The sequence below is a fragment of the Centroberyx gerrardi genome, chromosome 4 (genome assembly GCF_048128805.1).
Source record: "Centroberyx gerrardi isolate f3 chromosome 4, fCenGer3.hap1.cur.20231027, whole genome shotgun sequence".
In the NCBI taxonomy this organism is placed as follows: domain Eukaryota; kingdom Metazoa; phylum Chordata; class Actinopteri; order Beryciformes; family Berycidae; genus Centroberyx; species Centroberyx gerrardi.
Window position 1 is genome coordinate 9277505 of NC_136000.1, and position 18608 is coordinate 9296112.

Here is an 18608-nt window from a genome sequence, read left to right on the forward strand (position 1 = left end):
AAATAATGCACCTTTAACTTTTGTCTTCAATTACCCGCTTATGACTGTATGTTGAGTGACTGAATTGGTTTTTACTGTACAGCTTTAGACTCCACTAAACACCGCTGATCTGTCATGTTGACGGCTGTGAGGCGGGCGGCTGTATGTTGGTGCAGGGCTGGAGAGAGTACTAAAACATACTCCAGTAGAAGTACTGTTTCTTTGCTGATATTTTAATTAAGTAGAAGTAAAAGTGCTGGTGGAAAAATCTACTTAAGTAAAAATTAGCTCATTTAAAATGTACTCAGAGTAAGTAAGTTACTGAGTTACTTTTTACTCTTCTCGACTGACTGTTCACTGTGAATTGCTCCACAATTTGCCAATTTCAATTGGTCTAGTTTCTGATGCTGATGGAAAGCCACAAAATCTGTACTCTACAATTGATGTGATTTAAAATCACATAAAAAAAGTAAAATTACTGACTTGAAAAAATACTTTAAAAAGTACACAAAAAAGCTACTCAATTACAATACTGTACTGTGAGTAAATGTAATTAGTTACTTCCACCCTTGGTTGGGTGTATGAATTATCTTACCTCAAGATGTGTTATTTTTCTTGACTAAATGCACTCATTGAGGTGTCATGTTTAGGTCTGTGAAAGCAGGCTGATATGATACATGTAAACATAATCTGAACAAACCAAACTGCATTATTTTGCCTGATCCTAACTTCTCAGTGTGGTCCGCACTGAGAGTGAGTTTGACACACTTGGTCTCGAGGACTAGATCAGTCTATTAAGTATAATCAGGGATGTAGAGGACCCAAAATAATAAAGTCAGTTTACCCTCCTTTACAGGCTGACAAACATCTTTCTGGCCTAAAATCATAGTGTACATTATAGGAAGTAGTATCAAATTGTTGTAAGCTATATGAGGATATGGTCTTTGAAAGGAAAAAAAACATAAATTAATGCTTTTCTTAATGCTTTCTTGATTTTGTTTATGGTTTATATTCATGGTTTGCCTCATGAAGATCCCACTTTTTATCACAGAGTATAATACTCAGAAATACTCAGAAAAAGCATGGATAGACAGTCCCAACAGCATCACATCCTCTCATCCGCTGATTACCACCGTGAAGCGGAGCAGATAGATTTCACAACCAAATACAGAACAAAGGCCTCAGGTTTTCAAGCTGTTTCAACTCCCCAAGAGTTTCAGCTCCCTGTTTTGACTAATGTCAGTAATTGTCTCGGCTGATAAAGAGTTATAGCTTTAGGTTTGCTGGTGCCTCTCACGGCTTCCTTTGATACGCTGTCAGCCCATTAGGTGACATTTCCTGATTGCCTCTCCGCGCGGCGTGTTTACTGACTGAAAGTTAGCGTGGCGCTAGACAACTTCAACAGCTTCACTTATGTGTTGCTTTGATGTGCCATATACTCATTGCGAGGCGGGCGAGTCAACATGTTTTTCAACACAGCACTTTGACAGCACTTAGTCAACAGCCGCTCTGAAAGGGCCGCTCTCTGTTCATCTTCTCATCAGGATGTAATGACGATACTGCAGCTTGTGTCCAATCTGTTCATGAGAGAACAATATTTTGAGATGCCTATGATTTGCCTATGATTATTGATTTATTAAGAGGGGTGGCAAAATATTTTGGTCCTGTACGGCATCAAAACTGTCAGAATTAGTGCTTTGACTCCCACTGGGGTGAACCATGCTAAAATAATACGCACTCATGGTTCTGTAAAACGCTTTGGATAGACACATCCACCAAATAAAAAGGCGATACTTTATTGATGATGTGTTGAACTATCAATTTCAATTTCCTCACTGTCTTGCTCAAGGACACTTCAGCAGGACGGAGGCTTGAACTGAGACAGGATTCAAACCAGAACCTTCAGATCCACAGTTAGACAAAATCAAAATCTTTCATTAAACCTCTTTCTGTTATCACCATCAGTAATGTAGAGGTATTTTATTTAAGAGCTCACCGCAGAGGAGTTGAGGAAAGCAGTCAGGCTGGTTTGCTGTTAATATTTACTATTAATATGTACTACTACTAATATGCTAATGTGTACGGCATGGGAGACGCAGACTAAGGAGGAAATCAGATTCTCTGACTGGCAGCCGTTGTGAACCACAGCACTCAAACATATTCTAATTGCAATAGGAAGCAATACTGCAGAATAACCAACAAATCTGTCAGGCAGAGACAGAAGCGAGGCATTTGAATTCAAAATATCTTTTTTATTCATTATCATTGACACATTTAATTTATGCCTGTACATTATTTATGTCAGGCTGATTGACCATACTGTATCTCTTCTTCTTCTTTCTTTTTTTTTAAGTAATAACATAATCAAACCATAAGCTTCAAATGTAAATCAAGCATCAATAACTAAATTTAGAGATGGAAAAAACATAAAACTGAAAAAAAAGGGAAAGTTTAAAGCAATATTGATGATTTCATATTTAAAAGTGTTGATGTTTGAAAGGTCTTGGAAAATAGCTAATAACTTGAACGTTATTCCAAAATGAGTTTTTACTTTTATGGCAGCAATCATCAAGAGCAAATCAAAGAGCTGGCATCTTTTTTTTTTTTTTCATCAAATGGTGAATATTTAATTTAGGAAGGAAACTCTTCAACTGGATCAAAATGGGCAACTAACATCTGTAAAGCTTTTTTCTTATTCACTGGCTTGTGAAAACTTACTGGAAAACGTTTCCTACCTGCTTTACAGTTCAGGTAAAATCTACAGGGACGAAGGAGCGCAGCACTCTCTCCATTAAAATCATATCATGTGAGTCAACAGGACCTTCATCACAGTTTCCGGCAAATCTCAAATGAACCACAGCGGCATTGGATTGCGCCTCATTTGTTGTTGCAAACAAATTGTTGACATGCCTGCAAAAATATTTGCAACTGTGAAACTTTAACAAGCATTGTTAACAGGGAGGGATGTGGCCTATTTTGGTTTGATGTTGTGTTTCTCTACTAATAACTGGCACCTTTATGAAAAAAAAAACACCCAGAGAGCTTTGTGTATCAAGAGCAAACTTAAAAGAAAAAGGAAAACTAATCACTTACACATTCTGTCTATCCAGCGGTCTTGGATGCAATTCATGATTCTAATGATGATGATCATATTGTCATATTTTTCCCCAAACACCTAATAACCTCCAGTCAGTTTTATGGAAATACAGACAGGCTCTTCAGCATTAAAGAATCTATATGAAACATATTTGGTACAACTTAAAAAAAACCATTTGTGAGACATGGATGATGCACTTTTCTATCACTGTACTTGCATTTATTTGCATAATGAATGCTTGCAACGGCTTTGACAGGTTGTTATCAGTGTTGGGGTGTATAACTGTGTGTGTGTGTGTGTGAGTGAGTAAGAGAGAGAGAGAGAGAGAGAGAGAGCTTGCATACATATTCAGCTAACACACTTATGGGGTATGTGTCTCTGTTGTGTTAGGTGACTAAATGCAGAACAGAGAAGGCAACCTAAAGTCACACAACCGGGCCTTTGCTGTCCACGCTGTTCTGTGATCAGTCTGTTTAGAGCGGCGACACAGGGGGTTCGCTGGGACGGGGAGTGTTATTAAGTCACAACAATACACACACACACACACACATACATACACACAGCAGTGACTCAGGCCGGCGTGTTGGGTGGTGTATCTGGAAGGAGGGTTTCTGGCTTCTGGATCTGGACAGAAGCAGGAAGATGAAGGAGGTGAGCGGGTGAATGAAGTGCGAGTGACACTGAACAGCCATGTGTATCAGACATGTTACCAGGAGACCGCTTACCTGTGGATGGGACAGAGGGAGCAAGCGACCCGACTAAAGGCAAGTGGCAACTATCTCACCTGAAATGAGCTGTAGATTTTACAATAAATATAATGGCAGGAGTCCCAAAAACATTTGGAAATGTTTTAATACATACAGGAATTTGAGCAAAGCACTAAAAGCTGTTTATTCCTCTTAGGTATCACAGAATGACTTACATAATAAATACACACAGTCTATCTGGGTACTTGTGGGTAGGGTTTGACTGATAGGGGCTTTTGAAGGCCGATATCAACACAGATATTTTTAGATAGAAGCTGCTGGTAGCCGATATTTTGTGCTGATATTCAATATCTTTAAATTTGACCATTTCCATGCCAAGAAATTGCAAGGATTCAGTGGTTGCCCCCTAGAATTTGATTCTTTTCAGCGTGTAAAAGCCTCTGAAGCAGCATTTAGAGCATCATGGGACACTAAACATCTCCATTGAATCCCAGACTAATGAAATTCTTTTAGGGTGAGCAGCTCTTTAAGGCAGGGACCCGCCACACCTTCAACACACATTCATCAATTCTTGGATAGATTACTGCCTTTAAATGAGGAATTAATTTAGAAGAACATGATTTAACAATCAAAGGAATAAATATAACCCTAACCCTAAGAAAATAAAAATTTTACAGGCTGTTTTATGCAGCTGTGGTCAGGGAGGAACCTATCAGAGACGGACTGACTGGCTGATATCCGATATTTAATAAAATGCCAATGCTTCATATAACGACAAAACGATATATCGGTCTAACTCTACATGGGTACTGCTAACTCACTGGTTTCGTTGTGCCTCCCGGAATTACAGTGTTATTAATACTTTATAATTTCTCAAAAATATCTAAAGTAGGGCTGGACGATATGGTTGAAATCAATATCACGATAATCATAAGGATTTTTTTCGATATCGATATATATGACGATATGGCTCACATAAGCGAAATCACGTTAAATAAAAAATTAATGTTCATCATATTGAATCCAGTGGTAATGTTTGGTGTGATGTCAAACTAAACTGAAATTTTCACATAATATTACTACCATACTTCATTTTGTCTGAGTTTCTAAATAAAATTTGTTTGTTCTCATCAGTTTAGACAGCAGAATTCTGCGTCTCGATATCCCAAAATCACCATATCATCACAATATAATCCCACTGAAAGACGATAAACGATAATATTGAATTATCGCCCAGCCCTAATCTAAAGGTTGCCGTGGCTAACATCATGACAGGCTGGCAAAAATCTGAACTAGAGGTGTGGAAGGGAAGCTATGAGTGGGGACTGGGACTGTGTTCGCCTCTGGCTTGTTTTCCTTCTCCTTGTGCATCAACTTTATATGTATCTGTGGCATGTTGCTTTTATACTAACATGACCTTTGTCTGATGTGTTTCAAGGTGGCGCGTCTTTAAAATCAGCAGAGGAAATCCTTTCTACACATGATGATGCCACCAGAGGAAACACCGTCCCCACTGACCTCATTATCAGTAAGTGGAAACCTCAGTCAATGAATTCAGTGACCAGTATTAAATGTGCGACATGACTGGGGCTTTGACTGAAGACAAAATCATTTTCATTAAAGTGGAACAGAGTCAGTGAGACAGGGATGAAATTCCAAGTCGACAGAGTCATAGCATTTCATCAGCTCATCGGCCTATTTAACAGACAAAGCTGCAAAATTATTCCCTCCACCTTACTGTCTCACTGCAAATAACGTGCAATCATGCAAATTTACCTTGAAATCTAGAGTTTATCAAAGACCATAAAATGTCTGTGTGATTATTTTTTTTTGACGCCAGAGATGTGTTCAGGATTTTGAGGAAATAACAAAATCAATATGTTGTAAAAAGAAATCAGTAAAGAGTCATGAACTGTAAAGTCAATTAAAATCCAAATAATTAACACATGGACAAAAGGGGGTGACAAACTAAATGGAGGTTTTCTTGTCAATATACCTTGAAATCTAGGGTTTAGAGAAGACAAAGAAGATATTTTTCTGATAATACAATATGTAAAACACATGAACTAAAGGGTGTTTCTTACAACGGGAACAACAGCAGAATAATCTTAAATTCCTAGATCACCAAAATTACGATAACACAATATTCCTGTGTTATCGTGCGCAGATAATCTTCTTAAGCTCTTACTTCACTCCTTTATTACTGTACAGAAAATCTGGAGTCTGACTTTTAGGGAACATTATTGACTTTTCAGCGGGTGCGTACACAGATACATCCAGGGAGGCTCGCAACTACAACAACTCCCGCCTAGTTTTTACTTTTTACTTCTTCCCCCATCCTACGACAAACCACACTGACTGAGGCAGATACCCTGCAGGGAGCATCACGCTTTCCCTCTTACACAACTAATAGCCAGGGGTGCAAGGGTCTCCTGACAATATTCCTGTAATCCTACAGCAGCGATGGGCAACCATGGAGCCATGGAGGGCTGAGAGTCTGCAGGTTTTCCCTCCAACCACAGACTACACCAGGTTTTTTCTCTGATTAGCACACCTCCAACCAGAGAGGAGGACCTAATCAGCGAAATCACCTGCTGTAGTGGCTGTTTGGAAGGGAAACCCGCAGACCCTCGGCCCTCCGCGGCACACGGCTGCCAATCCCTGCTCTACAGTGATTATAAAAGAGAGAATTTCTGTCTCTATTTCTGTTCTGCCCAGCTCAGCCTCTCCCTGCTGCACCCGTAGAGGCCTCAGAGGGGGCGGCGGGGTCGGAGGAACCCCAGGTTGAGCCCCAGGTTGAGCTCCGGCAGCCCTGCCCGCGATGTGGTCTCTCCCCGGCCCTCAGCAGACTGCAGGGCTCCAGCCTGTCGGTGCAGAGCAACAGCGGCAGCAGCAGGAGGAGTAAGAGCAGGGACAGTCTGGCCAGCTCACACCAGCCTGCTGCTGCACCGGGAGGTAGGAACGACCGATGTGGCTCGCTCCCACAAGCACACACACTGTAAATTAAATAGATGGTACATAAGGGATGGGACGATATGCTTATCTCACGATACGATTCGATACGCGATATGGGATTCAAGGTTCGATACAACCACGATACGATGTGATGAATAAGAGTTCAATGATAACAAAGTACGACCGCAGAATTCTGTTTATTTCTGAGCCACAAATTTTTCTAACAATGGAATTGGTTTGCTAGAATGTAAACGACAATTTAAAAATGTCATTACAAAGTGCGAATAATATAATTTGGATGGAGAGCTTGTGAAATTGTGATGGGCAAGCCGTCTCATTTGTGATTACTGCAGCAGAATAAAATGGAGCTAATATCACAATTCATTTTAGTACCCACAATACTTATTCTCACATTTTTGTATTTGTATTTCGATATATTGTCCCATCCCTATATGCCACATGATATACTACATCATCTATCTACAAATGGAGCTCTAAAAAACTTTCACCTGAAGACTTTCAAACTGCTATGTTTTCTTCCAGTAAAAATGACAGTTATGAATTGATATTTTGCTTAAAAAACATTTAAAAACTGTGTAGTAAGTGTGTACATTCAAATCAATTCTTTCTCATTACTATCAAAGACTGGAAGACTACAGACCATACTATATGCCACATACTATAATGCATTATCTATCTATCTATCTATCTATCTATCTATCTATCTATCTATCTATCGAGCTCTAAAAAACTTTCACCTGAACACTTTCAAACTGCTATGCTTTCTTCCAGAACTATCAAAGCCTGTGCTAGGCCAGTTCTTGTTTATCATTGTGTTCATGTTGTTATCTCTAAAAAGTTATGCATTAAATCAATACAGTCGCTACACATAATGCTCCTTTTTCATCTACACACACGAGCATTAGCATAAGTTATGTGTGGGGGGAGTGTAATTCGGGCCGCTAAGCAGGAAAACGCTGAACCCCACTCCCCAGGGAATTCTGCCATCTTCTTTTCATTTACTTCCTTGAGTAAACAGGATAAAACACCTTGATTTGCATGAGCTCACTCGCTATCTGGTCTTTGCGAGGATGAAAACAGCAGCTGAGTAATAATACAACGGTTTGGACCCTAAGAGATGCACTATAACGCACCAACGGGGTTAATGCATGCAATTTTATGTGTGCCTAATTTGGATAGGAGAGCAATTATCTAGTGACAGCTTCTTCCTAGTGTGTTGTTCATCACTGGCGGCCTCTGTGGCTTCCTTTTTATTCTCCCCGAGGACTGAACCGGGCTCTGTGATTAAGTAAACACAATCACACTTGATCACTGTGGCGGTGTAGTGTCTCTTTTAAGCTCTAGATGACACAACAAATAAACATGCATGAGATTAATTTAGGGTTAATAGAATTGTTAATCCCCGTCTCTCGATGCCTGACAGTCGTTTGGAACATCTAGCGGCTTTTCTGTAACCCACTCTGGATCCTCAGACACTTCATTTGTTGCCAAATCTCTTTCCTCCTCGTTTTCCTCCTCACCGCGGCTCCCACAGACTCCTGTCTTCGGCTGGTGCTGGCCTGCCTGTCGTGCCAGTGCTCGCTGCTGCTCCTGGGCCTGCTGGAGGCTTGTTCCTCCTGCCTCCACACCCTCTGCTCCTCCTGCTGCCACGGCTGCGCCCGCTGCTGCTCGGCCCTGCGGGAGGCGCCCGTGGAAGAGCTCAACTGCCACGCCCACTGCCACTCCGTCCTGTTCGAGTCGTGCTGCGAGCCGACCGAGTGTCTCGAGTTTTGTCTGGAGTGCTGCAACATCTGCCATCACAGCTAGCGGGCGGCTGATCCACCAAATCCTAGCTAGCTAAGCCAACTGAGGTCTAACTTTCAGGACCTGGGTCTCTTGGAAGAGGACAGATCAATAAAGGCAGCAATATTTTATTTGTCAGTATAGTAGTACTGCTCATTGTTCACACAGGGTTCCTGCACAGTTTCAGTTATAAAATCCCAGACTTTTTCCAGACCTTAATTTGTTGATATGAAGATTTTGGTTGGTGTTCAGTCTGACAGTCTTCTCACTCCTACTAACTCCTGCCATATCACTCAAATACAGCAACAAATATCAGAACATGTGAGATGACGGGGGTCTAAAACCACGCAATGTATCCATATGTGGGGACAGTACAATATTTTTTCCATACTTTTCCAAACATTTTGTGCAATTTCCACACCTTTTGATACCTGGAAATCACCAAATTCTTTTACCATACATTTCCAGACCTGTGTAGGAACCCTGTTCACAATGAGCCTTTGTGGAAGAAAAAGTGAGGTATCAAATATTTTAAATGCAAATATTAATATTTATATCAGCAATAATTTAAGTGATTAACATTAAAAACACTGACTTCTTTATTTATTAAACATGACCAGGAAATTGTCAAGGTCAGCTTTGCCAAATATCTCAAATTTCTCTGGGTAAACTACAGAAATTAAAACCAATGTGGGATTCATTAGCGCTATAATAATCTCGTTAGTGACCAAACCGCTTCTATTTGACCTTACTGTGTCAGTTACAGTTGTGAACAACACAAACACCTTGTTGGATGGTGTGTGTTGTGTATGAATGTAGTTCTCGCCGAATTATGTAGTTTTATGTCTCAATGTACTGGCGGTGCACTAAGAAATATTCCTAGCAACCCTTGTGTTGATATGGCAATACAGTTGACCTTTGACCTGAGAAATATTCTGTCTTTGTGATCACCAATGTGATTCCTTCCCTATTATCCCAGATGAAATAACTCCTGGCACAATTATCAATCTTTATCGACTTCGACCCACATGAATCCATTGGTACAGTAAGAGGGCAGATTGCAGATTTGATTTTGTGCCTCTCGGTGCTTTTCAGTGAAGGAATGGGGCGACACAAACATCAACTCTGCTTTAAATCCTTTTCCTTATGTGCCAGATAAAGCTTTTACAACATGAAAGGATGCTCAGCTCATTCCAACAACGCTGACAAGAGGAAGGAACAAATGCAATATTTATCTCCTGTGTGATTTTTGGGAAATAGATGCAAAATAATCAAGGACCTTTTGAAATATTAAAAGAAATTTGTCAAGGTTTTCCCGTCTCTCAAATCTCTTTGGATAGCCAGGGTAAATAAAATCCAAGCCAATGTGGAACTCATTAATACAACAGAGATGTTGCTAGTTGCACATTCAGCCTCTAGCTGAAGTCTTTATGTCAATTAACAGAACAACAAATGTCTATTTAAGCTGCATAGTAACTAGTGAGAGAGAGAAATAGAGAGGAGGTTGGTGCTGTAAATAAAAAAATCTATCATGTCTCATGAAGTACTAACATGCATTTAACTGTGAACTGACTGTGTGTGTGTGTGTGTGTGTGTGTGTGGGGGGGTACTTTAGCTCATGACCTTTAGGGTTTTTTGTATTTTATTCTTGTGTATTTTTTGTATTTCAATTTATTTATTTTTTTCCCTCAGACATGCAACGCGGTTTTCCTGCTTTTAGTATTCTTGCTCACATCCCTGCACACTCAAATCGTTGTTTTTGTGATCAACAAAGCACCAACAAGCCACAAAGGCCTACACTACACTGCAGCCTGTACAGTACATGTGTGATTCAGGCCTTATTCCGCATGAAATAACAACGTGCAGATTAACTTCCATTTAATGACTCTGACCCAGTGAACCCCTGAATGAGAGGGGGTCTTCCTCGTCGTTCTCGGTTCACCGTGGTTCTCATGATATAAGATTCCAGGTTTGACTTCTCCCTGCACGGCGCTTTGCAGCTAAGGAATGGGGCGACACAAAACTTGTCAGCTCTTTCTTGAATCCCTTTTCATATTTGTCATATAAAGCACTTACAACATGAAAGGACGCTCAGCTTATTCGCACAAGATCTTGAATATCGAAGCCGGCTCCTTTAAGCTCTTTGTGCGAGATGACAGCAGAGAGGCAGAGTAAATAGCCAAAAATAAAACAAAGCACCAATAAAGACAACACTGTCAATCTGTCCAGGCGAGCCAAAAGGCTCATTTAAATCACGTTAGAGCGAGAAAATCAAATCAAAGTGTCTCTTTTCCAACACATTTGGATTCTACTAGTGACAAATAACAGTGGTGACACCTAATTTAGAGCGTGGTGACCATACGCCAGCAAATAAACACTCAGGTTTGTTACGCTTGTCGAAAAATCACCCATCACACATTTCACAGACAGGTTAGGTTATTGGAGTAAATTCTGATTCCTACATATTTTGCACCCAGACAGTTGTTTTTAGGCTAGATGTATTCATAAGTAATTTGCTGCGTAAAGTGTTTCTGCCAGTGCAAAAATCAATCATGTGAATGTGTGTCAGGAAGGTTCCTCACAGTACCATCACTATTCCTCAACTTAATTTTCTGACAATTTAATCATTAATCAAGTAATAAAATAAAACATGTAATAGAGCTAACAGCAGTTGGTAAGATGATATATAGGAAATTTCAACTTTAACTATCAACTTATCAACTTACTTGCATTAATATTAATTAATAATTGCAGTAAATTCGCTGCTGATGTCCAAAACCAAGTGATTCTCTGTTTGGGATGAATCACATAGGCTTCTTAAAATTTTGAATTATCACTTGATGCAAATATATTTAATCTGCAATTCATATCCAAGTACACCTCTAACAACATGCTTACTCAAACATTGATACAGTATGGCTTGTAAAATAATGTTTCAGATTTCCTAATATTTCTTTGATTCATTTATTCATTTCTTTGTTTCATTTGGGAGAGGATCAATGCTTTCCAAATCTGTGACACTGTATGCACTTGAACATTTGAACAATCACAAAACTATCCTTTCTATTGACAACCTCATAACGCAGCGGAGCCTGGAGGGTGAAAACCGATGCCTTGTTTTTCTTAACAACTGCCATGATTTGTTGGACTGGCAGCCTGAGATAACAAGAGTGGGCATCACAGATACAGGATGACCCACTGAGGAACGGTTTGTTTTAAACCTACGTTGCTTTTCAAAAACAACCCTTTCAACACATTTTATTCAGAATCTGTCTATTTGTATTCTCCCCTGCTCTAAAGCTCCATGACAGTGTTTGTAACCTCCTCAATCAAAACAAGCTTTATGTGTAGTGTATGAAGTGGTGTCTATTGAAAAAAGAGGAAATAATAAAAACGTAATAGTCAGTCTGTCAGATGTGCCCATCTGCTGTAAAGGAAACAAAAATAAATGTAACCAGATTTGAATATCTAACATTTGAGGCTGACGGAGAGAGGATAGATCAAAGGGAAGAGAGACACAGCGGAGGGGGGCAATCATAAACACATTGTCTCATTTTAATAAGTGAGGGGAATGGTTTCTAAACCAGCGCACGCCAGCAAGTTTCATGTGTTTTGGAGTGCGAGGAGAGGGGGGGGTAAAGTGAAACACATCAAAACTTGGCTAATGAGGGTTGGGTTACAAATGGGTGTGCATGAAATATTGATGGCAAGCTTCATTTTTATCTTGGAATGAGATACCTGGAATCCAGAGTAAGTTATGCACAGAATAACTGCAGGAGGACATGTGTGAGGAGTAATCCTGGAGTAACAGAGGTCAATACTAAATAATGACTGAATCTTTAGCTCATTTAACTACATTAACCCAAGTTTTCATAACTGTTAATTCTCCACCTTTATTCAAGTTAAACATTAAGCAGTTTGTGACCATTCAGACTGTATTTACTGACCAGTCTACATCACTGAGATTCCTGAGGTTTTGACTATGTGCATAAAGGAATCACAGCTGTATAAACCCATTTAAACTACAGCTTAACAGAATCTGCCATCTGGTTAAGTATTGTTATGTTTTTAAGTTTTTTCTTTTTCGCAAAATAATTTTTTGTGCAATTCAGTTAAGATCCACTTAGTTCAACCCATTTTTTTTTTTTAACATGTCAGTGTGAGGGTGTATGTATGCATATATATTTCTCCTTCAATATTTTCCTTATGCATCATTATCTAGTAGTATTAATACATTCACCCCCTTTCAACCAACCAGCCTCATGACTAGACTTAACCTCTCATATTGTTGAAGGTCTTGTGTTATTGCATGTGATGTTTGTTGGTTTTATGTTGTCTCAGTATGTTCTCATAATCCTCTATTAGTCTCAGTCTTCTTTTTGTGTTTGATATGATACTGTCTCTATATTAGTTAGTCACTTTTGTTTGTTTTTGTATTGCACTTTCAAAACTTATTACTAATAAATTATAATAACTCCCTTTTGAACCTTGCACTGCCATTTCTCTTGTGTCCATGCAGTGTCCAGACATGAATAGTGGACGCAAAGTCAGGGTTTTCTGAAGCTTTATTTGAAACGTTAGAGTCTTCTGTAATGTACAGGCGTTGGAAATGTTCCCTTATATTTTCCACTACAAGAATTATTATGACTTTCATGAAAAAACAGAACAAAACAAATACTGAAATGTTCCACTTTTGGTAGCCTTGAATGCAAACCAACCAAAAGTGAAATGACCGTTTTAACCTACAAATGACGATACCCTGTTTAAATAACCAGAGAATGTTCTAGTTCGTCTTATTCAAGTATATCATGTTCTCTTAAAAAAACAAAACAACAACATAATAATAATAAACACAAGACTCCAATGAGTCTAATAAAATAAGACCAAGACAGATATTGCACCATTAGATGGCACGTACCAAATATAATATCTTGGCAATATTATTCATGACGCATACATCCAATACTTTCATAAATTCAAATTTAGCAATACCAATATTCACAAATAAAAATCCAAACCACAATCCTATATACTGTATATACATACTGTGCTAAAGATACATAACGATTACAGATTAAATATTCAGGAGGAACAAAAACTCGTTATTTGCTCTCCAATTGTACCAATCAATAATGCAGGTGTTAAAAATATGGCTTAACATATGCTTTCAAGGAAAAAAAATATGCCATTTGCTCCTGAGTGGATAAGTGCAATGTGCATTATGTTTGCTTCCTTTCTGAAAAGAGGGAGAGTGACGTATAAGAAGCTGGAGTGGTGGTGGGAGTGGCTTTGGCCTTAGTGTTGTTGCAGTCAGTAAACCGACTGTTTACGTGCCTTACTGCAAGTTTTTTACTCAGTGAAATATGAAGTTTGACTGTGTGGTCAGATCATATAGTTCTTCTTCAGTACCTCCAGATACTGCTGCGTGGCCCTGCTGACCGGGTCCAGCTCCGCTCCCGAGGCTGAGCCCACCGGGGACATCCGGGCCGAACCGCCCTCCAGCTCTGATGTGGCTGAGGACCAGAAAGAGACCAGGGCTCATAAGCGACCATAAAGCAACTGCTATAATTCACATGCAGTTACCATCCATTTCATTAAAAGATTCCACAAGACAGCTAAGACTGTGACATGTTTCCGGCCTCAGTGCTGAACATCACTCACCACGGTCTAATTCCTTTGATATGTTTCTATCCAATTCACTCTGCATCTGGAGAAAGATGGAAAGAGAGAAGATGTAGTTAGATTTGAGTTTGAATGCTTTGGTGGAACTCAACTGCAAACAAACTAAAAAAGGTGGCCTTGAAAATAAACGTGTGCACATTGTAACAGAGATGGAGACATTATAGAGATGAGAACTTGCCACCAAACACGACACTATGATAAATGGCAAGACATATTTTATGACAAGCATTCAAATTAGTACTGCAAAAAGACTGCAAGAACATCAGGACTATTCTTTAAAACACAGCAGGACATGCAAGCATGCAAGCTCTGCTTTAGTGTGAGATTCTACAGGCTGTTAATGTTTAAATCTGACTACCAGCGACAAAAACAAAGTCAATAAGGTCAGCTGAACATATTATTTCCACCCAACTGAACACAAAATGTTCTTTCTGAAATTCAAGTTCAAGCTACAAAGAAATGTGTCATACAAGTCATACAAAAAATGTATTTTTTTCTGGTTGAGTCAAGTAAAAATGTGTGAAATGATCAAGATCTGTGTTCATTTCAATCCATTAAACATGACCAAATGGAAAATGTACTTTTATAAAAATTGTAATGATTCCAGCATTTTAGGTATTTTGTGTGTATACAAATTCTTGAATGGTAGAAATACTTGACCCAAAAATGAAAATGTCATGTAATTATCTACTCACCCTCATGTCAGTGAGTAACTTGCTGTGCATTATATGAACATACAAACTTGACATGAGGGTGTGTAAATAATAACAATTTAATTTCTGGGTAAACTATTACTTTAAGGCTCCCGTTTAGCTTCACTATTACTTTAGTTTCATTCATCTATTTGCAGTCCCTGAACAAAAGAAATCGTGGTCAATACATTTCATAGTAAAAAGGGATCTTCAAATTAAATACATAAACTGTGGGGCAATCTTGGTACTGCTGGTGGTGCTGTACTCCAATTCAGGATTGGGCTTTAAAAGAAATAAATTCTGTCAAAACTGTCAAATTGAGTTAAAAAATAAATAAATAAATACATTGTTTCTACCCTACCAGACAACTTTGTAGCATGGAGAAAATCAACTAAAAGCAGAGAAATCAAGGAGGAAGGGTTTAGAATTAACATGGATTTCAACTGTGGGACTATAGTCCATAACTTTCCCAGGCAACATGATTTTTAAATTCTATGACTTTTCCAGGCTGTCACTTGACTGTAGGAACCCTGAAAATCATGGTTGCATATGAACAGAGCTGTAAATGTGGGCCAAATAGCCCAATAGCAGGGTGAAGTGAGCAGCAGCCAATCAGACACTGAGCTAAACACAACTACACACCTGGTCATGAGTCTGGCTGAAGAGAGGAGAGATGAGAGACAGACTTTTGAGCTAGAAGCTGAAGGAGTGAGAAATAGAAGAGAGGTTAAGCGTAAAGTCCTGCTACCAGAAAGACTAGAGACAGACCAGAGACAGACCAGAGACAGACTAGAGACAGACTAGAGACAGACTAGAGACAGACTAGAGACAGACTAGAGACGGACCAGAGACAGACTAGAGACAGACTAGCGACAGACTAGAGACAGACTAGAGACAGACTAGAGACGGACCAGAGACAGACTAGAGACAGACTAGAGACAGACTAGAGACGGACCAGAGACAGACTAGAGACGGACCAGAGACAGACTAGAGACAGACTAGAGACAGACTAGAGATGGACCAGAGACAGACTAGAGACAGACTAGAGACAGACTAGACTGAAGAAGAAGGAAAAAAAAGATGGAGAAAGAAAAACTTTTTAGTTTCTAAGGTACAGGTGGAGAAGGAAGACAGCCATTCAGAGAATTTGTTAGCAAGTCATTAGATCAGTTTCACCTCAGCTTCATTTGAATAAAGCCGCTTTTACAATCTAAAATATTAGATTAGATAGAAGCCTCAAAATCCCCAGATTAAAATGAGTATTACTCTGTATACTGTCCTACCTGCAGTCATGACAAGGTAATGACACAGACAAAGCAATATCTTTAAATAAAGAGCCACCAGTTACACAGTAACAATGCTGACAACAGTGACACCATGGGAATGAAATGGCTATAAGTAAATTAACTCGTCAACATAAAGGACAATATTCCTCTGTAATATCCAGGAATGTGTGTGTGTCAGAGTTGCTGACTGTGCGGACCTTGGCCAGGTAGTCCTCCACCCTGCTGCTCTGTCCGTCAGTCATGGGGCTGAGGAGGGGGAGTCCCAGGCCGAGGCTCCGGTTGAGCGGCCCCAGTGTGGCCCCATAGGTCGGCGGTGAGCCCAAGGAGCCCACGTCCAGCGAGGGCCCTCCGAGGCTACCGTTGACAATGCTGCTGGTGATAAAAGACTTGCTGCGATGGCGCTCGTTGAGCAGCTTGGCATTGGCTTCTGCCCGCCGGTTGTTTGCCCTGTGGGTGAAAACATAGCACAGGTTAATAATTTATGACACAAATTCGTCAGGATTAACACTGCCTATGTCCGATGACACCATCACACGGTACCTGCTGATCAGCAGACTTACTCAGTATAGTGAAGTATTTCTCCAACATCAGTATACCAAAAATGCAAGGATGTCACACTGTTTTCAGGGTCTGGTGGAGTGGACCCATAATGCTGTGCGACATTAACCAATCACAGACACCACCACCACCATGACACAAGACATGTGGCAGCATTCAGGCTTCAGTATGTTTTGAATGCAGTATGCTGAAACTGTCATGTAGCACGTTGATATTTTTCCCTGTAGTACATGGATAATATATATAGTATGGTAAATATATATACAACTTAATGTTATAATTGTTTTATGTGCTACACAGTTGTCAGACATAGCTAGTGTACGACAAATTATAATCTACTATTCAAGAATACATTATCCCTAAACCTAATTCCAACAGCATCATTGCATACTACACTAAGCAAATAATTCCTTACCTTTCAAGCAGTCTATGGGCCAGAAGAGAAGGAAGAATGCTATTACTTATGATATCTATTACAAAATGTGTATTGTGTGGTACCAGATATCTACAGTACAGACCTTAGTGCCCCAATGAAAACCTGTCACTGAGCTGTGAAGGACAAGCTGGTCTCACCTCTCTAGTTTGGCAGCAAGGGACTTGCGGAGGCGCAGCTCCTCTGTGTAGAGTTCACGGTATCGCTCCATCTCGGTGCGTGTGGAGTCTCTCTGGCTGAGGCTGTCCTGCTGGCTGGTGCGGGCCCGGCCCAGCTCCCCCTCCAGCTCCCGGATCCTCTGCTCCAGCTGGGAGCGCAGGTTGGCCTCATTGGCTGACTTAATCTGATCCAACGCTTCCTGGGACGCTGCCTGGGACTGGGAGACAAACAAAGACAATCATATTAACCAGATATAGCGATGTTTTGCTAGACATAGTTGGTCACAATACGAAAAATATTAATACTGGTTGTCCCAATATAGTGGGAATGCCATAGCAAAGCATAAAATGGCAAATTTAACAATCCACCCAATAGAATCCCTACCTGCAGGAAGAGGTTGACCTCCTCCAGTTTCTGCCGTATCTCCTGGCGAGCCCTCTCCTCGGCGTCGCGGCGGTACTGCTCTGCCTGACTCTGGTCCATCAGGCCGGCCTCCATCTGGCGCCTCAGGCCCGACACCTCCTCCTCCAGCTGCCTCTTACTCCTCTCCAGCCGCTCGTTGCTGCGATTCAAGCCCTTCAGGGAGGTCAGCTGCTCCTTCAGCTCCCCGTTCACCTTCTCTAGTTGGCTGCAGTGAGAGACTTCCTTCTCCAGCTGCACCTGCAGATCATCCACCTGGGGAAATAAGGAGGACAGGGGACATGTCAAAGGTCAGTTCCCCTATCAAGGGACAAGAGGAATTTTAACTGGAGCTCTATATCGGGTTGTTTGTAGCATGTGGAGCGAGGGCAGTAGAGGAGCACTGGGGTAGGGGGGTTTAGGTCAAAGAGTAATGAAAGGTCACATGAAGCAAAGTAAAAAATATTGCTGTAAATAAGAATGTGTTCGTAGTCAACTTGCATAGTTAAGTAAGAGCTTAATTAGCGTTTTAAACATAAACCGCAGCCCTGCGTCAGACTGACAAACCTTATCTTTCATCCTTAAGTAGTTTCTTAAAAAATACAGTGCGAAGCCAATTCCTTTTGGAAAAAATAATTGCTACAAACCATTACAAAGTAGCACAACACAATATGAAATGGGAAAAATTTGCTCTAGTGAAGAGTGGGACTATATAAAACTCTAAATACACTCTACCTGTCATATGTATATTTCAGTTTCAAAATGCACTGGTACTGTCAATCTAATTATTTGAATTACTGAAGGGATCCTATTATTTTTATTTTTATTTATTTATTATTATTATTATTTTTTAAATTA

The 18608-nt window shown here is 40.1% G+C and overlaps 1 protein-coding gene across 2 annotated transcripts in view; it reads right to left on the reverse strand.

Moving 5' to 3' along the window:
* Positions 1-13088: 13088 nt before the first annotated feature.
* Positions 13089-18608, reverse strand: part of ankrd26 (ankyrin repeat domain 26) — a 32799-nt gene continuing 27279 nt past the window's right edge. For both annotated transcript variants that reach the window (XM_078283271.1, XM_078283270.1), the window contains 5 exons: positions 17736-18026; positions 17333-17568; positions 16399-16648; positions 14203-14248; positions 13089-14054 (listed from right to left, as the gene is read on the reverse strand). In XM_078283271.1, coding sequence (XP_078139397.1) covers positions 13924-14054; positions 14203-14248; positions 16399-16648; positions 17333-17568; positions 17736-18026 — 954 coding nt within the window. In that variant the 3' untranslated portion in view covers positions 13089-13923. The remainder of the gene's footprint in view (positions 14055-14202; positions 14249-16398; positions 16649-17332; positions 17569-17735; positions 18027-18608) is intronic.